This window comes from Rhamphochromis sp. 'chilingali' (genome assembly GCF_963969265.1).
Source record: "Rhamphochromis sp. 'chilingali' genome assembly, chromosome: 14".
NCBI classification, from domain to species: Eukaryota; Metazoa; Chordata; class Actinopteri; order Cichliformes; family Cichlidae; genus Rhamphochromis; species Rhamphochromis sp. 'chilingali'.
In genome coordinates, this window is record NC_137941.1 from 26,092,658 (window position 1) to 26,117,515 (window position 24,858).

A 24,858-nucleotide genomic window follows, 5' to 3' on the forward strand; every position below is an offset into this window, starting at 1 on the left:
TTCCATGTTCCCATGTCTATGTAAAGCCTTGTTCCAGTAGCCCTCATCAGAGCAGCATTAAAAACAGGTGTCACATGACTGCCCAGTCTGATTCTCTGAGCAGTGCGTGTCTCTTCTTTTATGTCCCTGTGAGTACTCAAACTTTACAACATGAAGTATTTTTATAAGAGTGGTCAGGAAAAGACAGGAGGACACTTTTTTGACTCTTTGACTGTAACCATCAGTTCAGAGCTGATAGTGAAGGAATCATGCAGAAAGCCTGTATTCTACCTGCGTTTGTTCAAACTCAACTGGAAATCATTCAAACATAAGTGCCAGAAATCAGGTTTTACATACAGTATATTACAAGCTCAATTCCATCTGGGTATGTAAATTAAAATTTCTCAGATATAACTTGCCACCAAGTGTGCATTTGTGTCACCTCTGCCAGGTCAGGTCCTCCTCAAGGAAGATGTTCCTGCTGGACTTGCGCCCACCCAATGGCGTCCGTGGTTCACTGGGCTCCAGCACACACACAGAGGAGGGAGAGTCAGACAAGGCGCTCAGATCCTCGCCGATGGAGCCCGAGTCAGCTGAGTGAGCGTAGTTTAATGCTAATTTACGGCAGTATGTACACGCCCGCAGGTCTCCTGGCAACACAGAGAGGCCGACCAAGACAGGAAGAGGCGTAAAGAAGGAAAGAGTGACAGATAATAGAAATGGGAGGAATTATTCTCACAAAAGTGTCACGAGTACTTAGATAGAGGAACGTTTCCACCAAGGTTAACATTAATGTAGGATGATGTAAAATGACAATGCAAGATATTCTGGTGGATTACAAACAGTTTTCTGATACATTCGTAACCAAGTAATATCTGGACCCTACCTGTGTAGCCCATGAACTTTCCGGGAATTTCCTGGTTGCAGCAGCGGCTGCAGAAGATCTGCCCACACAGCCTGCAGTGATGTCTGCGGCGAAAGGTGGTAAACTTCTCGTTGCAGTCATAGCACTCCTTACACTGGCTATCTGGCATCCAGTACTGCTTCAGATCGCTGTCCTGAAGGGGGACAACATCACAGCATGCTGCTTTCATCCACAGAGACGTATGGGTGATATGACCTTAAGATGACATCACGATAGTCCAAGGAAATTTGCAAGAACCACATTTTTGATAATATAGGGAAAAATTGAGTTCCTAATTCACTTCCTAATTCTCTTAAAAAAAAAAAAAAAAAAAAAAAAAAAAAGGTCCCAGCAGCATTCTCATTCAATAAAAGAACTAGATGTTACAATCCCAGATAGTACATTGCTTCAAAGGAGAAAGTCTTGAGGGATAGCAGCCCAGAAGCTTTACCACCTTTGTATTTAAGTAAAAATGCAGCAGCATTATGCAGCAGTAAAAGTACAAAATTACTACTGAACACTGTAGTTCAATAATAACTAAAATAAGCTAACCCTGTCTTCAGGAGTTGTGCAAGATTATGACATTATGTCATATCTTGGGCCCTGCTTTCCCACCATGTAACTGCAGTCATTTCCATCCAGTGTTTGGTCATACTACCAAGTGCTTCAGTGACATCATTTGTAGTAGTGTGCTCTGTTTTATGTACACCAGGGTTATCTTATTGTTGTGCACAATGGGGAAGATAAATGCATGGCATCGCTACAACAAAAACTTTGCAATATGCTGTTTTTGCATCGGGTAAAGATGCTTACTGTATTATCGAGGATGATATGGCACAGCCCTAGAGAGGTATTGCATGGCTTGGGCCATATTTATGACATTGTTGATTAAAAACAGACAAACTCAGTTCACTTTTAGCGCTCAAAACCTTTGAACTGGACTGAACATTCACACTTTTCCTAGAAAAGGCATATTATAATGAAATACCAAAGGTAAACAAATGTTTCCAAATATAGAGGAGTTTGTTTTACCTGGCTCTTTCCCTCCATGATCTCCTTCAGCCGCTTCAGTGCAGTGCGAAGTTGCACAGCAGTACGAGGGTCATGATTACTTAGAGATGCAACAGATTTCCCGCTTCCCTCTAAAAATCATCCATGCAAACAAATGAACAAACAGAACAAGTGAGCACAATAAATAAGTCTATAAATAAGTCCTGCCGCATTGTCAAATATTCCTCTTTTAAAAAAGAAAATACATATATATATATTTAATCTGAATAAATGCTACATTGGCTTCTCTTAGGTAATGTAATTACACAGCTAAATGAGAAACATTTGACAATGAACAACTACCTTTAAAGTTGCAAATGTGACATGACACAATCCAAGTTAATAAAAAAATAAAAAAACAAAAAATAAATAACTTGGCAAAAAAGCATGATGACTAGAAATGTTAGCTTAAAAATCAATCATAACAAATTACATTCCAATTATTAGTACCTGAGAGGCAAACCAAACACTAAAAGGAAGCGCTTTGTTTTAAAAGGCAAATCTCACACACACACACACACACACACACACACACACACACACACACACACACACACAGGCTATTTTTTCAGACTGAGCAGCTACAGTCCAGACAAAATAGCTTTAGTAAAACCACACAGTGCAGAAGAGCCCTCACCTGGCCAATCCACTGCAATCAGAAAAGACACGAGAATGGATGTTACAGCGCTCATGTGCATCATTTTTTTGTTTTCTCTTTCCAACATAACAATGGCTGTGTCCCAAATCACTCACTTCCATTAGATATTTTGTATTGCCGTCTGATCGTACAGTAAGTGTAAATACGGTGCTCTGAAAGCTCTTCTGAGCAGGTCACTATCCAGGGATTGTATACCATCACGCACTGTGAGGAAGAAGGAACTTGTTGATGCTGATTTGTCACAACTTCACTGCATGACAGTGACATGATTCAAAGTGACTCGACAAGTTTCCAAAAGTGTTTGTGTCATTTTGCCAATGAGTTCATATCTCGTCTGCTACACAGAACCCCTGACACAAGCAGCAGGGAATGATTTCAAACACAACCAGTTACACAAACACCAAAAAGTTGATTCTGTTCTTCTGGATGTAACGTTTTCAGTGGGAGAAACGTTTGGTCACTCATCCAAGTGACTTCTTCAGTCCTTGGATGAAGAAGTCACTTCGTCTGAAAACACTACGTCCAGATGAACAGAATCAACTTTTTGGCACTTACTTACCTGGATGATTGAGGATGCATCAAGACAGTTACACAAACGCTCACAGAATTGTTTCTGTGATCAACTCACATTCAAATCTGCAGGTTTTCGTTCAAAAAAAGAAACACAGAAGCTGGTGCTTCATTAACAAAGACATTTCTAGTCAGACACCTGTTTCTCTACTGAGTTAACACTAATAAAGGTTTACACAGAACATGTTTTTTGCCTCTGAAACTGTAATTAGGGGAGTTTGGTGGTGTCGTCAGGCAGAAGACATTTTAACTTAATCACAAAAAACAACAAGACAGACACTTTTTTCCTGCCATGAGCTTTATTTTTGCTCCACTTTCCTGACCACTTCTATGAATTCTTTATAAATTTCCTTTGTTTGAATCAGTGTTTTGTTGTCATTTAAGTGTTATTGTTGGCATGTACAAAACTAACAGTGTTTAAGGAGTGTGCAGTGTTTCTTCACAGATGACAGCCAAGCAGTCTTACCAGAACAGACCACACAATAATATTTACTCAGCATTTTAGTTGAGAAGACAAAAACCTTATCAGTTGTACTGATCATCACAACCACAACACGTGCAGACACTATAGCCCGTGACAGGCAAATGACTTGTTTGTATTCTTATGTTATAATATGCAATATGGTTGTTGCTTCTGTTGCTTTATTGGATGAGACGACTCTTATTATTCTTCCCCATCAAAAACTGGAACCAAATGCAGGATGCAGTTCAATTCAATATTGTGAAATGCATTTTATGATCTTGTGACAATAAAACATGTTTTATTGGTTTTGCACAAGATCAAAATGTTTAAGAGGTTTGCAGCACTGGAAATGATCCTGTTCTTCTCGTCTCACAGCTATCTGTTCATTTTCAACAGAGTGTGGAGCTGAATTTGAAAGCTTTCAAAGAGTTTGACTAATTTGTAAGCATAAAAAAACCAAACCTGTCTCGAATATCAGGAAGTGTCCAGTGTGTGACTTTTACCTGAGGCTGTTGAGGTGCGTCTGTAGTGGTCGGGATGTTGCTTTCGATGCGTCCTCGAGTGAGAGGGACTGGTGGACCAGCTTCTCCTCTCTGATTGAGGAGAAGGGGCTGGAATGTCTGGCTTCTCTGAGGCTGTTGAAGGAGGGCGTCCCTCATCTGAACACACAGAGAATGTGCTGAATAATTAAGTCCAGTAGTTTGCAGTTAAATCAAAGCCAATTGTAAAAAGTCATCAATTTCAAGATAAGAAATCTGACAGTAAAGGACTGTTGTTCAGTCTAAAGATCAGGATATTAGAAAATTAAATGCATTAAATGCAACCACAAAAAGGTTTCTCTCTAATGTGAGTGAATCCAACCTCTTTTACTACAGACTCATGTGACTCCAAAATCTGCATATTTTGTTGAGCAATAGAGCCGCCTTCACAGATGGGCCGGGTGCAATAAGGCACTCTATCGGATTCACTCTTTAACTGTGTGCTGATAACAAACAGAATGATGCAAAAAAAAACAACAACAACAACAACAACAACAACAAAAAACGGATTTCAACTGGTCAGATGACAGGGTAGTTTAATAGCTCCATTTTAACTAAACCATGCAAAAAGTTTTTAACTAAACTCTTTGCATGGTAAAATCTTAACATGAGACATTTGCATATGCAGTGCTGAAGTTCTTTTACTGACAGCGGTTTAGAGGAGTACCCCTGAGTCTGTGCTGTGATTTCTACAACAGTCACACAGATCACAGCCGTCACGGGACTTTCACTGTCCCTTATGTATAAAAACTCTTCTTTGTGTGGAAATTTCTGAATCTGTAATCAAATTATGTACCGGTTAACAAGAGTAGTGAACGCATCAGCTTTTCTGAAATGCAATATTACTGATGTGTTCAATATTACACAACTTCTCCAGTTTGTTGCCCCTTGTTTTGTTATATATGTTGCTGGCAGCCAATTCAAAATGATCAAATATACGTTTGAAAACAGCGTTTTCATCTGAAAACGCTCCACGTCCACACTATCGTTTTCAGTTGTTTTCACAGAGTTGCGCGTCCACATTGAAACAGCCGAAAACGCTTACGTTCCAGTACTGCGCATGCGTGAGACGCAAGACGATTCGACTGCCGTTTGTTTACTTTCCGGCTCTTTGAAACGTCGCGGCAAAATGTCGAGGAAAAGCACCGAGTTTTTTAAATGGACTACCGTAACAATGAGGTGGAGTTGTTGCTGTGAGTAACAAAAAAAAAAAAAAGTACAAAGTTGCAAAAGTGAGTGAGAATTAAAGAATTTGAAGAAAAGCTATCTGGAGCATGTACACACTCATATTGATCTTTAATAGGGCTGTCAAAACTCAGAGCAAACAAAACAACTGGTCACATGACTGCATCACATGACTAAAATTAGGGGACCAGACTTATTGGAGAATTTTAATTCATGACTTGTGCAGCTAACTGGGTCCTGGCTCCGGTTCAGATAAACATCTTCTATAAAATATTGTGTCGAGTCAAAAATACTGTAAGATGTAATTTCCACTACAGATTTATCACACTGTGTTTACAGTGGTAGGCAAAATATCTATATGTAATCTCTGTTAATCAGTGAGCGGTCTCACTTTTCTCTAACTTTCAAACATTAAAGAAATAAAAATCAATACAGAGTGTAGCTTTTGGACTAACTCAAGTGAAATTCTTGGGCTTCTATTTGATTATATTGTGCATTTCCTCACCTTTGTTGTTAAACCGAAACAGGTTGACAAAGGAGCTGTATGCAGAGCGGAGGGGAGGTTCATCCTGCTCTGGAGTCAGTGGCTTGAAGTGAGTCAGGTGGGAGGGGCTGGTGGGTGAGATGCCAGCTGGCTCCACGCTCCAGTCCGTTGAGGATGAGGACGAGGACTTGTCATCTGTAGCCATGTCACTGTTCCTCCTGCCATAGAGGGAAAAAGGTATGCACTGAAGAATGCACATGTAAGCAAGAACACGTTTAGCTTATTCAGTCTTTAGTCAGTTCCTAGAAACTTACCTGCAAAAATATTCCAAGATTCTTGCACCTACCCTGCCTAAAAACAATCAAATTGCACGCTCTGTCATCTAATACACATTACACATTTCAAGGACTACACTGTTTTTCTACGAGAGCAGTTTTGCATGATTCAAAGTTCAAAATAATCCTTATATATCTTACAGTTTGTCCACTTTCTGAAACAAGCTGTTTAAGCTCCTCTCAGTTTACAATTAACATCTTCGGACTGGTTGAAAGGGTCTAACTGTCCGAGGGCTTCTGACAGTTTAAACTTAGACACAGCTGGGTGTTCCAACAGGAAAATGATCCAAAACATACATCAAAGCTGATTTTACCATGGACAAAGGAGGTTAATATTGAGCTGCTGGAATTGCCTTCTCAAAGTCCTATACTTAAAACTATGCTTAAAAGCCAGTTCTGTGGCAGGAAGCCAACAAATTTAAATGAATTCTGTCAAGAAGAGTGGTTAAATATTCAGCCAGAATTATACCAGAAGCTTGCTGATGGCTATCAAAAGTTAAAACTTGGTATGAGATATTTAACCACATATTAGTGGATGCTAACAGGGATAAGCTACCCAGGAAAAAGGAAAAAATGATGACCATGGTAATAAAAGTATTTTAGCCATTTGTTTTTGCTTTTCATTTCCTCAAGCATAACATATATGTTTATTTATTGAATGACAAGAAATAGCAGGAATATGCCAAGTGGCAAACTCCAGGCTGAAAATGAAGCCAAGACAGACCTGCCAGAATGGTAGTTCCTCACGTAGCTACTCACCATAAGCAAGTCAAATCCAAAGACTCCAATGTCAAAATGCCCAACTTTAGGGCATTAAAAACTACAATTACAGCCTGACATTGAAAACAAGATGAAAACTGTTGAGCTTTATGCTTTTGTGTCTCCTTCTATTCATTTTCTGACTTTTCCATCCTTAGTGGTGACTTTAAATCCTTGTGTTATTGTGCAACCAAAGTCTTTGCTTAGGGAGGGTATGTGCAGTGTATACAATTTGCATGACCTGGTAGCTGAGTCTGTACTGAGTCTGTGTTATAGGATAATCTGTCCATGCTGGGTCCCCTCAGATTGTACCCAGTAAACCTGTTGAAATAGGCTCAGCGTGACCAACAATTTTAATAGTGGTGACAGGAAGTCTGTATGCCCAACACCATCACCACCAATGTTGAAACTGATGACACACAACCTTGTGACTGCAAACTTCAAAACAAGAGCTCAAATCCTCACTCTGTGGTGTAACCACTCAACTCCAGCAACCATTTCAATGTATACCACAGTGAACAAGGAAGTCCACATTTTAGGGCAACCTGTTTAATTTCTTTCAAATAGTATATTTGGAAAAAGAGTCTGCTAATAAAGAAGAAATTATCAGGTTTTTTACTTTGATTTTTTTTTTCCATCAACGGGAACAACATCTTTGTATCTCCTTTCACACACTGCTGTTGCAACCTAAAGCTGACATATCTAACATTTGATCGCTGACGGTCCCACACATGAACTCGACCTCGTGACAAGAAAGACTCTCGGCTGGTCCGCATCCGCTTCTTAAAATTCTCCGTGATCAAAGCTTAAAAGCCGATACCAATCTCTTTTTTACTTACCTACTCAAGAAGGCCACGGACTTTGAGTTTGCAATACAAGCCATTTTAGATACTAGTAGTGAAAGCAGAAGTAGCAGAGGCACCACATCCACCACCTTATCATGTGATCAAAATAGGCCGAAGCGTCACTACAGTGTCCTGACACGACCAAGCCCTCAGCCCCATCAAAGAGCTAAAGATTGCTGTCGTTTGGATACGCTCATAGACTGCACAGATATCCATCACCATTTTCCACATTTTTTTTCACTAGTCGTCAAAGTTAGCCACTAGCTCGCTATTAACTACCTAAACTAATACCTTTTACGTATCTTATATCACCAGATTTTAATTGTAGCATATTGACTTTATAATTACAAGTATCTTGAAATGTCTTTTAACGAATTAGTTGTTTTTTGTAGGCGGAAACTATGACTCAACTCAAGCCGTGCTGATCAACTAGCTTGACGAACAGTACAGAAGCAGCTACAACTGTTTTTAGCCAAGCTAGTTAGTACTAGCTTCGTATGCTAACTAGCCGGTAGGCTCTACTGGTCGTAAAATCTGGGTAACTGCCGTGACAGCAAAAACTATGAATTACCCGTTCACTATAGGAGACTGACATCACTGTATGGAGCACCTCCGCTTTCAAGGCAGCTGTAAAACACCTGGAGGAAACCCCGACTCCTTTGAAACACCAGACAGACCTATCCAATCGACTCCCACCACTGGTTGTGACCAGCCAGGCGCAAAAGCCGAACATAGAGACGGCGATGGAGGCGTTCATTAGAGGATGGCAGCCAGGCGGCAGTCTCCTACTTTAGCGGTGACTAAAAGCAATGTTGTTTGAACAGGGATGTCTCAAGTGCAGCTAAACACATTCAGCCATTACCTTACTTCTATTACATTTTTATGGCTATTTGATTCTCCATACAAATAAACAGTAACAGATACACAGGGTAGCAGACTGAGTCACATAGCTATATGAAAGACAGTAAGCAAAATAAGCAAATTACAAAATAATTACAATTAAGAGATGTATATAAACACACATACAAATAGGGGAAAGAAAAAAAGTCTACAACAGTCTAAACCACAACAGCAGTCAAGCTGATAAGGTAAAACGCTTCTCGCTAAAGTCAGTACAACCAAATAAGAGGTTTTTGTAGAAAACTACAAAGTCTGACCAACTTTTACTAAAAATGTTGTGGTATTTATGTTGTTAAAAAATGCCGCTGTACTTATTCTTATTGTTCTTCATGTAATTTCTTCTTTTGTTTTTCCTTTTGTAAATGGATAACTCATACAATGTAAAATTGCATTTTTTGAGTGAAAAGGGGAACATTTTGTGGATTATTTCTATTTTTATTTATTTAATGTCACAAAAGTGTCTCTTCTGTGAGCTAAAACTTTCAATTTTATCATTTTTGTCTTTTCCTACATTCAGCTTTGTCAGACAAACTTTGTGTAGCCAAACTGTTCGAAGACTAAACCTCTGAATTTAGTCTTTTATATGAAATAATTTGTTATCGGTTTATTTTTAATATTAGTTCACTCTTAACCAGTGGCGGAGCGGGGGGGGGGTGGCTTGCTGGGCTTAAGCCCGGGTTGTTTTTTCAGAAGCCCGGGGTCTTTTGGAGTGTAATTTTTTCATAGTTAGATGCCTGGCTGACAACTGTATAAAACAAAAAACTACACACAATATTCGAAGCACATAGTGCACACTGTGGGAATTTAGGACTGTGTGTAAATCCCCCCTAATATTGGTATGATCCGAGCTCAGACACTAAGCGGGGCGGGGCAGCTGCTGCCTGCCAGTGCGCTGTTGGAGAAACGGAGCTAGGCAGACAGACAAGAACTGAAGTTTGACCAGGTTCCAAAGCAAATCATTTATACTGCACTTGACCCATATTACTTACTTGCTCTTCAAGTGAATCAACAAATGGTGAAATGAAAAGCTGAAAAACAACAATGCTGTTTCTTTAGAGAGTCTTAGCTTACATGTGTGTTTATTTCATATTTTCAGTTGTTACCCTCCACGGCTAAATAAATCGGTTTCAGTAATGTACTGATATACAAGAATGGACATAAGGAGCTTCTTTCAAAGAAAAAACTCTGGTAGTATTTTATATATTATGCTTTGTATGTTGTTCAGTATATTTCATGTATATGCAAAACAAGAGGAATTTCAATACACAGCAGTATATTCACAGTTTAAACCAGATATTTACATACACTTTATGGAAAACACAAGAACATTTTTTTACTGTACAACATCAATTTAGAGTAAACTTGTTTTGTTTTGGATAAATAAATATTGAAATATCTTTTGAATTAGTTAAATGTCAGAATAAAGAGAGACAGAGCTCTCTATTTTTATCACTTATATCAAATTTAGGAGTACATATACACTAAGTTTATTGTTAATTAATTAGAAACTCCAGACGTTCCATTCTGAGCTGAAGAAGCTTCTGATAGGTTGGTAGAGTCCATGTGAGTAAATTGGTGGCACAGCTGTGGATGCATATAAGGCAAAACACAGAACCTGTTTCTTTGAAATGGGAAAATCAAGAGCTATCAACCAAAACAACAGGAAAAGAACTGTGGAGCTCCATAAGTGTGGCTCAGTTTTGAATACAATTTGGTGCCATTAAGAAATACAGATAGTTTCTCTCTTTACTCTTAAAGTTAACAAATACGTTTTTTATATTTATCAATCTAAAAAAATAAACATTTAGTCTGATTTGATGTTACAATTAAAAAAGTGTTTGTGTTTTGATCTGAAGAGTGTGTAAATATCTGGTTTCAACTGTATATTTGATGATTGTCAGCACAAAGAGGGAGAGAGAGGAACAGAGATGGAGAGAGAGGAACAGAGAGGGAGAGAGAGGAGAATGAGGACAGAACAGAGATGGAACAAGAGCAGATGAGACACACATGTTAGTCAAATGGTTGTTTACCAAAAGTATCACCGTATCATAGGTACTCATGTATCTCGTACCTAGTGTTTCTTTTTAGGTTTGTTATTTTTCAAGTTATACATTTATTAAGTTATGCAGGCTTGTTTGCACAACAAGGCTAAATAATTATATAAACTTTTCTCAATCTAAATAGTGTACTTTGGTAGAATTAAAAAATAAGTGTAGTGCAGGTCTATGATGATTTTTAGTGCTACTATCATCTAGTTCTGATTCTGGTTCTGTTTTGGTTAAGTCCTCAGTAGTCCTGATTTTGAACTGTTGTAGTCCTGTTTTAATTCCGGATCAGTTCTGGGTCTGGTTGAATTGGGGTTTAGTCCTCGTGCCTTGATACAGCCCTGGCCTTGTTCTGCCTTGCTGCTTAATTAAAAAACTAGTTTAAGTTGTCCTGCATATGTGATATATTTTTTTCCCTATATGAAGTCATTCTTTTTTGAACAAAACTCAAAACAGAGCCTATTAATCTTTCAGTCATTTCTACCCCCCCCCCCCCCCCCCCCCCCCCCAAAAAAAAAAAAAAAAAAAAAATCCCACATGCATACTATCCTTTAGGGCTAAGCCCTGGGTGTTTCAAATGTCTGGCTCCGCCTCTGCTCTTAACTTAAGTTTGTCAGTAAAGTTAAACATCTGCGCTAAAACCTGGTGACTTTTAGCTTTGAGCTGCCTGACAAAACAAGTTCGGGGAACAGCATACATCGTTTCTGATTGGTTTTCAGATTGTTGGACACGCCCTGTAACGCTTGCGTGGAAGCCCGGCTGACTTTTTGTTTATGTTTAAAATGCAATCAGCAGCGTAACATTTTTATTCAGTAAAGTCACGATTAGCCTTGTTTGAATCGATTTGAACGTCAGTTTACGTGGCTATGAAGGGTAGTTACTAAGATTTTCCAGAGGCAAGTCTTACCAGTGGCTGAAGTTACCGTAAGTTTTGACCAAATTGCAAGAATACGCCGGTTACACGAACGTGCTAGCAGATTTAGCCTAAGTAAGCTAAGCTAATGTTAACAGAAGCGCAGTGCAGACAAATTATAAAAAACTTCCGGATTGTGAGCTGAGGTAATCACATATCTTATGATTGTTTTATTTAAAAACTATTACTTAATCACAGTGGGTTACATGGGTATTTTTTTATTGTTGAAAGCAGGTACAAGACGAGTTATGTAAGAAAAAAGATATCCAGACAGTTTAAGGAAAACATGAATCCTTGACAACGTACAATGAAAGAATGTGTCGGTTTAGTTATGCTACTGCATGATTTGGGTCGACGTGTCTTGTAATAGAGAAGAGTCACTGCAAATCTTCACCCATTGAGAGGTACATATTGAATAAGTTATATACTATAACTTATATGATAACTTCGCTTATGGGAAGTTTGACAGTGATGGGATGAAAGATCTAATGACAGAATACATTTTGGAAGAATTGTTTCATCCTTCAAGCAGAGGGAGGGGACACTACAAGCTGCTGTGGTGGCATGCGGTGGGCTACATCTTTATAAGATTCGCCTCGTTTTTCCTTTATATTGTGACCCGTTTGTTTGTGATGGTTAATGTAGTAGATACAGAGTATTAATAAGTTATTCTTATGAAAAGAAACCCCAAACTGTTAATGACAAGCACTTTTCAAATTTTATAGTCATTGTGCCAATAAACCTCGTCCACATTGTCATGCATGATTTTTAAGATAACGTTTGGTTGTTAGTGGCTATACCATCCTCTGGTTGCCTAGGTAACCATCTGGCATATGCACTCCCTCACATACCAGTCAACAGTACCTTTTACCCTCATTGCTGCCTGCCTCAGTGGGTCGTTTTAAAGCTGAGAAAAGTTTAACTCGTGATTTGCCCCCATTATTAAGTCACCATCATTTCTCTATACTTTATACGGCAGCGGTGGGTAATTAGTTTTCCCAAAGGACCACATAAAAATTTGGCACTGTTGTGGTAGACTGCAGCAATAAGCCTATAAAGAGATAAAATCAATTTTGAGCAGAACCGAGTTAATCTTATTGCTGTGGGCCTCCAAAACAGTCCCAGTCTGTCATGTGTCCCCTTTGGATAATTCATTGCCCACACCTATTTAGATGGCCACAAATAGTCTGCCCCAGAGCAGCTGTGGCTACAACTGTAGCTTGCCTCCACCAGTGTGTGAATGTGAGAGTGAATGAATAGTGGTATTGTAAAGCGCTTTGAGGGCCCCGAAAAGCACTATATAAATGCAATCCATTATTATTATTATTATTATTATTATTATTATTATTATTATTATTATTATTATTATTATTTCAATAAAATTCGAATCACCTTTTCCTGTGTGGATGTCCCTTATGATATGACTTAACTGGTGATATCCAGTTAGCAAGTCAGAAACCTGCATGTTTTTTCTATTAGCCATCAAAAGGTGACCACTATTTTTGTAAAAAAAAAAAAAAGAAGTCTGGTTTCAGAGAAATTGACTTGAAGACAGCAGAGCCTGACTGATATAGGATTTTTAAAGATCAATACTGATATTAATGTTTGATGATTTAAAAAGCTTTCTTTCATTCAGACACACAAAATATAAACAAGTTTCCCTAATATTCCTTATGAATCCTTACTAAGATAATATAACAGTGCATTTTAAAAATAGTTTTGTTTACTGTCACAACTAGCTGTGAATTATGCGTCTGCATTCTGTCCGACTCTGCTTGGATCAGCTGGTTGTTGTCTTTGTGGTGTTCTACACATTGTACAACGTCAACACTCTTAACAGTTTAATTTCATAGCTGTTATAAATGCTGTTATAAGAGCTAAGTTAGACTAATATTTAATATATTGGTCGAATTCTAGAATTTCACTGATTTATGACATCTATAAACATTTTTTGTTGAGTTTATTGTCTCAGTCACTAGTTTTACGTCATATTAAATACAGTATGTTTTTCATTTTCTACTATTTTTGTCCCATTTGAGTCAGAAGAGAAGATAAAACAGAGTGAAGCAACTTTTAGCCAATAACCTATCAAAACCAATGTTAGTTTCTCAGAGCAATATTGTGTGAAATTAGTCTCAAAAGGTTGACAAATGTATGTGATGTGCTTGGCAAGCATGCATTAAGTTACAAATGTCTGTAAAGATTTGGTTGTAATTCTGAATACTCACAAAAAATGGTCCAATCCACACACAAATGTAGGGCAGTGTGAACACACAGAAAACTATTTTACAAATGCAAAACCTGAGTGATATTTACGCACACATATTTAAGTTTAGCTCCACAAATCTAATCATTTTCTCTTTCGGAAAACTCCCTGCATGTAAAATGCCTAAAGTTATTTGCTTTGGTATTTTTGCTCACAAAAATATGAATGCACATATTGCATGATACACATAGAACATCACTTTGCATGTGAAATTCTGAGGATCTTCATACTGCCAGCTTCCCACAGATCCACAAATATAAACTGCATTTAAGTGCTGCTGAAAAACTGGGACCTGTGGGTTCCCTGTGTTTAATAAATAAATAAATAAAATGGGTGTTTATTTCTAAACAAACAGAGGAGTTCATCACTTCTTTACTACAAATGATACATTTATCAATTAAATATGCCATGCAGTAGTATATAATAAGCTGTCACACCTTAGTGAATAATCTTCCGATGGGAAATCATTCTGACAAAATGGTGATAGTTTAGGAACAGCAGACATACTCTTCAAACTGTATTGCTGATACAGCTGATTTGATAACAATGATCGACTGTTTATTACGCATTCAGATAATGTTAACATTAATCTGCTGTTATTGAGGAATGATTGGATGAATATGAAAGTGTTATCTCACATCACTGGGATCATTTCTATATTCAAAATATACAACAGCTTAGCTAGCACATATTCACTTCAGAGGATGAGCCACAGGAATGTTCAACCAGGGTGCTCTCCCATCTTCAGCTGTGCTCTGACCCTTTTCCCAGCAGAAGATCGTCCACTAAGTGGCGATAGGTTAGTTAAGACATATGCCATACATGCTAACGTATGGCACATTTAACTGGTAAATTGGTAAAGTGGATGAGGGGTAATGAACTGTTTTGCTTATTTAGAAATAAATATGTGTTTTATTTGAAACAACAAGAATCCGCTGGAAGCCCAGATGTCCCAGTTTTCCAATAGCACTTGAATCCAGCTTTCACTTTTGGACGTGCAAGCTGGCAGTGTGAAATGTGTCTCAAAACTCCACATGCACATGCAGCGTGACTTGTACACATCAGGTGTTTCTTGCACGTGTATTTAGCGATCTGTAAGCAAAGGAAATGAACATTGCAAATATTTGTAGTAAACAAAAACAATCAGTTTTGATAAGTTGAACTTGAAAATGTGTGCATAAATGGTCACTGTTTATTAAGGGTTTGATACATGCGTTTGTACAATAGTTTTGTGCGTTCAAATTGCTCTGTATTTGTGTGTGGGATTTGTGGGTACTCAAAGTTACACACAAATCTGTGTTTATGCTTGTGGATCATATCTTACATGGCTGTAACACTTTTGAGACTAAGGCTATGTTCACACTGCAGGCGAAAGCGCATCAATTCTGACTTTTTTGACCCTGTGCGACCCATATCCGATCATGGTTTGACAGTGTGAACAGCACAAATCCGATATTTTCAAATCCGACCTGGGTCACTTTCGTATGTGGTGCTGAGTCCGATACATATCTGATGTTTTAGAAAGCGACTGCTGTTTGAACGGTCATGTCGCATTAAATCCGTCTTTTACGTCACTGACACAAGACAGACGCCAATTATCAGCGCCCTCGCGAACGCTTCCTGGCCAACCAGTGAAACTGTTGGGAAGACAACGTTGGAGAAATGTGAACATTTTATTTATACTGTATAATCTGCAGATTCTGACAGAAATCTGCATCCTTTGAAGCACCGCTCCTCTAAAACAGCAATAAGGATCATTATTAGGTTATTTACATTATTATGTAAATAACAAAATAACTTTACAACTTAAAGCTAAATTGGGAAACGTAAAGTCTGAAACACGTCTTTATATTAAGGTCCATCAGTCAAACAATCCTGTTTGGTCTGGGTCTAAACAGAGCGCGTTGTGTGTGACGTCTTCTTTTGTGCATGCGGGCTGCTTTGAGCGTTCACACTAGAGCGCGTTTGCTGTCACATTTTATTTGTAGTGTGAACAAGCAGACAAAAAAATCAGATTTGATCAAAAAATCGGAATTGAGCATTAAGACCTGCAGTGTGAACGTAGCCTAATTTCCCTCCATAGATCCACTGTCATGTCCGATTTGAAAATGCCAAGATGATCAGGCTGATGCTTCACATCAGGACTTGACTAAGCAGTGGATGATGCCAGCATGCCTATGTCTATCTTTTAAATACAGTTTCTGGTGACTTGACAGCATCACAGGAAAGACAAACACATGCATGCTGCTGGGTGTTCTTAATTACTGTGTACAATGACTAACGTGTGTATCTTTTTCAGGTTTTTGATCGAGTCTTCCTGTTCATCTGATAATGTTTTCTTTGAAGACTATGATGGCCTCGAAGGCTACCAAGCAGACTTCAACTGCAGCATCCAAGATAAAAAATAAGCTTCTCAGTGAGTCTGTTTGCTTTTTTTGGATCTCAGAAATTTGCTGAAAGAAGAGTTCATGTAAATGCCAAACACAAATACTGTCGTGTTTCCGCACCAGATACCTCGTCCTTCTTCAAGGTCTCTTTGAAGACCAACAACAAAGCCTTAGCTCTGGCCTTGCAAGCTCAGAGGAGGAGAAGCAGCCAGCTGGAGATGGAGGTCATGTACCTGCAGAAACAAGTGGACGCTCTCTGCTTTGAATTAGCCACCAAGAAATACAAGCACAGAAAACTGGTGCGTTTGTCGTTTGCTTGTGTTCTTCTACAGCACTAAAATTCTGAGTAGACAGTTACTGGTCATGATGCAAAGAAGAGTGCAGCGATGCTCCGCTGGATTGATTGCATTGACTGCAGAGCGTCTTGTTTTCCTCTTGCAGCTCCTTATCTTGAACAACTTCCGTAGTAATGCTTTGCAGCACCTGGACATGGTGGCAGACCTGTTCTCTGACAGCGTAAGGATTTCATTCAATACATATTTACAGTTTCTGCGGCATATTGACATATTTGTGACATTTTGGTGAGCGCTGCTGAAAAATTTACTTAAAACTGGCACAATGCAGGGTTTCCTACTGATGCACATAACTTCAGAACTGTTCAAGGCTGACAAACTCTTAACTTCTACAACTCTACAACTTATCTTTAATCTTTACAACTTGTCAGCTGACAGATGATTTTTTTTTTTAGAGCCTCACCAATACAGGATTTGAAAGACATGTAATGATACTGATATTTGATTATTTAAAAATCCATATTTGTTTTTTAATTTCAGGCACAGAAAACAAATTTCCCTAAACTGATCCTTTGTAGCTAATTATGAGTCCTTATGACGATAGTATGCACAACAAGTCGTGGATTACTTGTTTGAGTTCTGCCTGACCGCTGACGGACAAACTATTCAGTGTCACTACTATAACTGGTTGAACGGTTATTATACATTTTAATTTATCAGCAGATAAATGAAAATGATTATCAACAGATTGCTAATATTGGCTGATATATCGGTCGGGCTCTAAAAGTTTCCCATAGCTACTTCAGATGTGTAAGAAGCTGCGCATGATGTGTGCTGGCTTGCAGTGATTGTAATGAAATATTGGCTGCACTTCTGCAATTTAGCATCACACACACTCTGTAATGTAGCGCTGGCAGTCAAACATTCATCCTCTGAGGGGTTAATGATGCACCAAGGAAAAGATTAGCAGTGACTTGGCAACTGGAGACCATAGACAGTCAGTGACATTCAGAAACAGCATGAAATAACTGCTGCTGGTGTGCAGTGTTTGGGTCCCAACTTGAACTATACTTAATTTCACAGTGAGACTTTAAGATTGATTGGTAATTGCATTGGAGGATTATCTGGACAACTAAGCCTAGAATGTCAACGAGTGACCAACTGTCAGCTATGAAATGATGCGGTACAAATGAATCGCTTCCTGTGTGAACATTTCTTGGATCCTAGGAAAAGTTTAGACGGAAAGCCACTTAAGTTTGAACAAAAGTAGAAGAAAATGCATTGCAATATCAAACCATACTAACATTTGCTTCTCACAGGATTCTCAGAGCCTTTCAGGAGATTCCCGGATCTCGTCTGGTGACATCAGAATGGAAAATCTTGCAGCTGGAAGGTCAGAAATGAACTGAGTTCACAGTGATCGGCTCTTTGCAATGAGAACCACTGATTTAGCTTAGGCATCTCTGAATGGCATTGACATTTCTTTTACACTTTTCAGACTTGCACTCCTTTTTTATTAAGGTCACTTCAGTGACGCCACCTAAGTGTGTCAGAATGTGTAGCCTGGTCATGTTTCCATAAAAGTCAGTGACAGACTTAGTAACATTTATCACTTTTAAAAACAGCACATTATTGAATAGACACGGACAAGAATACAATGTTTATATCTTACTGACAGCTTCAGTTGCTTTTCTTACACAGTGCTGTGAGAACGTATTTGCCCCTCCCTGTTTTTTGCATATTTGCAAAAATAAAAAACCAAAAAAACATTTTTCAGGTCATCAAACAAATTTTAATGTTGGGCAAAGTAAATAAAAAATGCAGTTTCTAAATGATGATTTATTCAGGGAAACTATCCAAACCCACCCAGATTTATGTGGAAAAAGTATCAGCCTCAACCCACCCGTTAAATCGAGATTAAGTGTTGGGAGAATGGCCTTAATGGTACAAGGGGAAAAACCAGGGTTTTATTTTTCACACTTTAAGACCCATTTTAGTGTTATACACTACCTCATTTAATGGTTTGTCTTTATTTTTACTACTTTTTGTAGTAAAAATAATATTGTAGATAAAAACTGAAGACATCAAATATACCAAGCAAGATATGTGGAATTATTTAGCAAAAAATCTTAAAAAAACATCTAAATATGTCTTATTTTTTAGATTCCTCAAAGTATACACTCTTTGTTTTGTTGACAGCGCTGCAAACCCTCGGCCTTCTCTCAGTGCGCTTCATTATGTAGTCACCTGAAATGGTTTCACCTCACAGGTGTGCCTGTCAGAGTTGATTCTTAATGAGGTTGGGACCATCAGTTGTGTTGTGCAGAAGTTGTGTTGAACCTTGGATTAGAGCCCAGATAGATGCCACACAGAGTTGCAGTAGAAGACACATCTCTACATCAGCTGTTCAGAGGAGACTGTGTGAATCAGGTCTTTATGGTCAAACAGCTGCTAAGAAACCACAACTAAGGAAAAGCAACAAGCAGAACAGATTTGTTTGGGCCAAGAAACACAAGGAATGGACATTAGACCAGTGGATATCTGTGCTTTGGTCTGATGAGTCCAAATGTGAGATCTTTGGTTCCACCTGTGTCTTTGTGCAGAAAAGATGAATGGATGTTCTTTACATTCATGGTTCCCACTGTGAAGCATAGAGGAGGAGGTGTGATGGTGCTTTGCTGGTGACACTGTTAGGGATTCATTCAAAACTGAAGCCACACTGAAACAGCATGGCTACCACAGCATTCTGCAGCGTCATGCCATTGAGTTTGCGTTTAGATCAAACGTGTGAGCTATGTGCTACCTTCATTTTGCTTGAGGAATATGGAGCATTTAACTTTTCAACTCCAAAAAGGAAACACAGAATTTGGTGATGTCTGCCAGTTCTAGACTTTAGGCGGTCATTAACTAAAAAGGATTTTCAACAAATTTGAGTATTAAAAGCAATCTTATAATTGGTAGCTTGTCAAATTACTTTTGAGCCTGTGCAAAGTGTGTCATTGACCAAATACTTTAGGACTTGACTGTAAAATTCTGTTTTCAGTGACAGAAATGTTTGCGCATGCACACGGCCTAACAGTGGTCAATTTAGCATTTACTTAAAATACCTTAGCCTCGACATAGAGCGAGATCTTGCTCTATAACAACAAGTGACAAGTGGATTATCACACGTTCTGTTTATGCTAACCTACTGTATACTGTAGGTTACGGTAATATTTGTCAAGTTTGGGAGACATTCTTATAGTTGCATAGGGTCCCCCAAAATATAGCTGCAAGACATCTCAATATATGTTACCTGATGCACTGTGAAAAGTTGCTCTACTACTTCCATTAACAGTGTGGAGAGAAGCTGTGAGAAATGATGATAATAATAATAAAAATAACAGTGTCAGACTGCTGTCACTAAACCAGAGTCTGAAATTTTTTTTTACCTCTCAGCTGCAAAAGAGCTGATGGAGTGTTGTCATCGCCCTGTCAGGTGGACCCAAGCTTGTGAATGCAATGTAGGATTTCACAGTTGATTCCACAGATGCATCTCCTAAAAATCTCAGACAAGTTTGAGTCTACCAGGAGGCTGAAAGGGTGGCACCTGCATTCACTAGTGAGTTGAAAGAAAAAAAAATTATATATATTTTTTAATATCTTGCCTTTTTGTCCCATTTTAGTCAGTTACCGCTGCAGACAGATGTTTCAAGGAATTTGTGGTGTACCAGCAAAATCACAACATCTGCCCTGCTTGAAAAAACCATCAACGAGGACGTCTCCACTTTTCCGAATACATGTGAAAAGTCGACTGATGTTTGCAACGGTAGGCGTGATTTAAGCATTGAAAGTTTTAGTGTTAACTGTAAAATGTTGATGATGTGAAATGCTGATGTACTCTGCTTTTTGTGCAGATAACACAGAAGCTGAAAAAAGGCTGTCCACCCAGTGTGCACAGGCTGCCCACATAGAAGCGTCTGGCATGGCCAATACTCCGAGGGAAGATGTGGAGAATCCCTCTCAGTCCCAGGCTGATATTCATTCCGTCGTCTCTGTTCAGAACAGTCAGACTTGTGAAAAATCCACACCATCCCTTTCTGGAGATCAGAATCTTCCCAGTGTCTCCACCATGGAAAGTGAAACACAGCTTGGCAAAAATCAAGAGAAAACTGTTTTGCTCAATGCAACCATGGAGATGACCTTAAGTGAAGCCACTGAGATAGTCACTGTGGAAACCAAAGCGAAAAAAAAAGTCAGCTCTGGCAGAAAGGACAAGGAGCAAAGCTGCAGCTCAAGTATAGAAGTGCAGAAGTCTGCATCTTTGTTACAAGCACATAAAAAGCCGCTGAAGGATCAAAGTACTGCCACTGTCACTCGCATTCCTAAACTGGGCAAGCATCAGAAAGTATCAAAGGATAAAGTCAAATCTTCTGACCGCACTAACATCTCAAATGTAGACCAAATGGATGTGGAAGATTACTTCTCTGATCCTAAAATGAGGTTTTCAAGCACCAGCAGAAGTGTGGCTGAAGAAACAAGTTCCAAAATAACATGCAGGAAGTCCAGAGCTAAAGGAAAGTGGGCCTCTTCAGTAACCAGGAAAAGTTTTTTCACTGTGCCGTCTGGTGAAAGTGAGGGCAGCCAATCCCACCAGGAGAAAGTCCAAAAACCTAAAGCGGGAGACGAAAGCTTACAGTCTCAAGTCTCTGAGGACGCTCTGCTTTGTGCACAACCAGAGTCAGAGCATGCGGAGCGTCTGTCCTTTAGCAAAACTAATACTGTGACTAATTCTAGGGGAGGTCACAAATCAAGATGCAGGGAGACATTTGTTATCTCAATAACCGGCGACAGTGACTCACCAGAGCATGATGTGGCGCCTCCTACAGGATCCAGTTTTCAGGCAGAAGAAGCAGTCATGAGGAAAAGCGTTGTTGGACGTTTAGAATCAAGCAATCGTTCAAAGACTCGGCGCTCTGGGAAGCGATCCTGGGTGGCCACTCAGGACTCTGGGAACTGTCAAGAAGACTCAAGTAGCGGTGACAGTGGTGAAGCACTGCCACTAGACTGGCAGGCGGCTTTAGGATCACAGTTTCAAAAACCTAAAAAATCCAGGAGAGACAAAACAGGGCAGCCCAGCAGGAACAAAGTGGTGCAGCGAGAAGAGGGTGATGACTTGTTAGATGACAAGACGAAGAAAAAAGACAACAAAGACTTAAGATCTGAGAGTGAAACATGTTATCTTCCTGACCCTAGAGACGCCTCCGCTCTCTGCCTTGATTCTGAAATTGCTAAAGATCAATTACATGATTTACAAATGCTCGACTCACAGTCTGTCATCAGCGAAAAGCATGAAATCTTTGAACATCTGAATGATTCGCAGTCCAGGAGGGATTCGAGTCCCACATCATCTAGAAATGTATTCATGCTGAACACAGCCACGGAAACCAGATATCCCAGGAAGACTTTTGTTGTCTACAGACGAAAAACTAAGAACAGAAGTGGATGTAGTTCTGAAAACATCACCAGGATGTCGAATGCATCGGACACCTGCAGTCACACGGTGGACACCAGCGACCAGGCAGTTCATCAGAATGTGGGCGACCTGCTGATGGATGAGCTGCCGCCGTGGCTGGACGTGGATAACAGCACAGCTCACTTCGATGTGGACTCTCTACCCGCCACTCCAAGCAGGGAAACACCAGGCAGGCTCGCGACAATTGGAACGGCTGAAGCCTCTCCAGGTGTGGAACAGTCTTTATTTACAGCAGTGCAGTCTAATGCAAGCACAGCTCTGTCATCAGCTCTTATGTTACTGAGTTTGTACATTTTTAGCTTTCATTTGTGACAGATGGGTAATAATTGTACTTTGTTTATCACTGAGTTCATAGCAGACAAAGGTCAAAGGTTCAATACCCTGTCACTTTAAGACATTAATGTTTGTGGCAAATGTCCCCAAAACATTTATCTGAACAGAAAAGTATATACATAAGGACAGATTGTGAATTTGGCTATCATAATGCAGTATAGGGCTGTGCGATATGATCAAAATCTCATATCCTCATATCCATCTATCGTCCCAATAACGATATAAATCACAAAAATGTAACATTTTCTGTAAATTCTGTGAATTTCGGGCAGCTCGGCTTGCATGAAGTGTTTCCAGCTGGGCGTCGCGTACCTGGAGTCGAGTGTTTTAACCAATGTATGAAACGATACATTTTTAGACATAAGTTGTAACGGCCGCCATTTTCTTTGTGAGCATTTATTACACGGCGTGCTGCGGGGAAAAGCCTGTTCTAACGTTTGAGTCTAAGGTTTATTTTTTAGCACCTGACAGCTCTTTTTTGCTTCTCATCCGTAAACACTCTGCATACTCTTTCACGTGATTCAGTTTATTTTGAAAAGTCTCAACAGGATCTTGAGCTTTATTGTGAAAGGTTTATGTGGAAAATAAACAAGCGGACACGCAATGGTTTTACCGTCGTTGTTGCTAATGACAACGCATAAAAACAGGCTCTTGTCCGTCCGTAGTGTGGTTATATAAAATATAAGAGAAAGAGAGAACTTTAACAAATTAATATAGCCACTACAGTGACCATCAAATCCATGAAAAAATATTGCCGTAAACAGTTTATTTTGCGACACCACAAAACGAACGATAGTGTAAAATGAAACGATAGACGTTTTTATATCGTCATCCGATATATATCGTTATATCGAACAGCCCTAATGCAGTATGAGTAAATGTAGAGGGTAGCTGAGAAGCAAAGCACAGAGTAATATGCATGCAGCATGCTATGATGCTGTGCTTAGCAGTACCTGTTTGTCCCCGCAGGCAGAGTCTTATCGACAGTAACCAACACTTTGACAACACCAGACTGTGAAAATGGAGAGAGAAGCAGGAGACGGAGACCTGGGAAGGGTGCCGTGAGTTACAAGGAGCCGCCTCTCAACAGGTGAGGATGTTTCTGTCTAAAATCTGTGGCCCTGCGAAAACCCAGAACAGCACAGTATTAACCTCATTTATGTTTTCTATCAGCAAAATAAGGCGTGGAGATAAATTCACTGACACCACATTCCTGAGTTCTCCTGTGTTTAAGGATGGCCGGAAGAAGAAGAAGATGACGACGACTGCCAAATGATAATTTGTCTTTTTTCCATTTTACTGTTTTTAAAAGTGATTTTAAGCTGTTTTCTTATTAAAGTTGTTTGCTAAAATCATTTTTCTACAGATTCGACCAGAAAGTATTGTGTGTCTTTAAGTGCTTTACATTTCACATTAAAGTAGAAATTTGAAGTATTTGTTCTTGAGTCTTTTCTTCAAGCTGTGTTCTGCTGACACTCAACAAGACAAAGTGTCACTAAAAAACTATTATAGTCATTATTGTTAACTTCTGTAAAGAGAATTTCCCAAATCTGGTTTAAAATGTATATCTTATCTTTAATGCTAGCACAGCTCAGTTGATGGACTTTTAGGGATTTGGGTTTTTTGTTTATGCACATATATCACATGTATAGCATTTAGTAAAATTTGTGTAATTTTTAGTAATGTCAAACTGGCATCAAAAAGGAAAAAATATATACCTCAGGGACATTGTCATATTGTTAAATGTTCAAATAATTAGAACCTGTTACTGTAATCGACAGTCAAAGTCATAATAAAGTAATCTGATATTTAGAATCGCCATGTATCATTGCTGTATGTTGGTAATACAAACAACAGCAGTAAGAAACATTGTTTTGATAAATAGCTCTGCGCTATTGTTGACATTCAGAACAGTCGAGTGACCTTGAAGGAGAGGTCGGGGATCAAATATGAAATAATAGTTTGAATCCTTTTACAGTACTTGTGTTGAGAATGTTTAACACAAGTACAAAGTTACAAGGCTTTGTTTATGACAACAGCTGAGTCATTAACTTGACAGATTTTAATGGATTGTTAACATGATCTACACTCCTATAAAGTTTTATTAGAATTCATTCAAAACTTCTTGATCTATCATGTTTACAGACAGAATGATGACATGCACGCATAACCTACTTGGCAGAGACAATAAGGTTTACCTCAGTCACTACATTGCTAAAATGCTGCGGTTTCAAATCAAATCACTTTTATTGTCACATCACATGTGCAGGTACATTGGTACAGCACATGTGAGTGAAGTTCTTGTGTGCGAGCTTCACAAGCAACAGAGTTGTGCAAAATACAATAATGTAAACAAGCAAAATACAAGAATGGCTAAATCTGAAACTAATAAATATATATACAATATATAGGTTTCCTTAACCTCCTAAGACCTG

At 39.0% G+C, this 24,858-nt stretch overlaps 2 protein-coding genes across 5 annotated transcripts in view; one reads left to right on the forward strand and one right to left on the reverse strand.

The window, feature by feature from the left end:
- The window catches only part of pikfyve (phosphoinositide kinase, FYVE finger containing), a 30,540-nt gene extending 22,240 nt beyond the window's left edge, over window positions 1–8,300 (reverse strand). Inside the window, exons 1-6 of one of the 3 annotated variants that reach the window (XM_080904111.1) lie at window positions 7,766–8,300; window positions 5,854–6,050; window positions 4,128–4,283; window positions 1,916–2,025; window positions 866–1,037; window positions 422–629 (exon numbers count right to left, since the gene is read on the reverse strand). In XM_080904111.1, the coding sequence (XP_080760237.1) occupies window positions 422–629; window positions 866–1,037; window positions 1,916–2,025; window positions 4,128–4,283; window positions 5,854–6,050; window positions 7,766–7,809 (887 nt within the window). In that variant the 5' untranslated portion in view covers window positions 7,810–8,300. The remainder of the gene's footprint in view (window positions 1–421; window positions 630–865; window positions 1,038–1,915; window positions 2,026–4,127; window positions 4,284–5,853; window positions 6,051–7,765) is intronic. The other 2 variants (XM_080904112.1, XM_080904113.1) reach the window with 2 other exon arrangements.
- A 3,152-nt stretch (window positions 8,301–11,452) lies between these two features.
- On the forward strand, window positions 11,453–23,854 carry sgo2 (shugoshin 2). 2 transcript variants are annotated; one of them, XM_080902173.1, is made up of 9 exons: window positions 11,453–11,640; window positions 16,195–16,311; window positions 16,406–16,581; window positions 16,724–16,798; window positions 17,895–17,968; window positions 20,241–20,383; window positions 20,472–22,298; window positions 23,393–23,513; window positions 23,597–23,854. In XM_080902173.1, the coding sequence occupies exons 2-9, from the start codon at window positions 16,227–16,229 to the stop codon at window positions 23,697–23,699; spliced, it is 2,604 nt and encodes an 867-aa protein (XP_080758299.1). In that variant the 5' UTR covers window positions 11,453–11,640; window positions 16,195–16,226; the 3' UTR covers window positions 23,700–23,854. The 2 variants fall into 2 exon arrangements, with proteins under 2 accessions (XP_080758299.1, XP_080758300.1); XM_080902174.1 differs by having other exon boundaries at window positions 11,638–11,775.
- Window positions 23,855–24,858: the final 1,004 nt, after the last annotated feature.

What these genes read in the sequence shown, in the direction of transcription:
- sgo2 (XM_080902173.1), top strand. Translation starts at nt 16,227, where the DNA reads ATGTTTTCTTTGAAGACTATGATGGCCTCGAAGGCTACCAAGCAGACT. An exon ending in AATACAAGCACAGAAAACTG is followed by an intron (nt 16,582 to 16,723) that starts GTGCGTTTGTCG and finishes TTCCTCTTGCAG; the next exon opens with CTCCTTATCTTGAACAACTT. An exon ending in GTCGACTGATGTTTGCAACG is followed by an intron (nt 20,384 to 20,471) that starts GTAGGCGTGATT and finishes CTTTTTGTGCAG; the next exon opens with ATAACACAGAAGCTGAAAAA.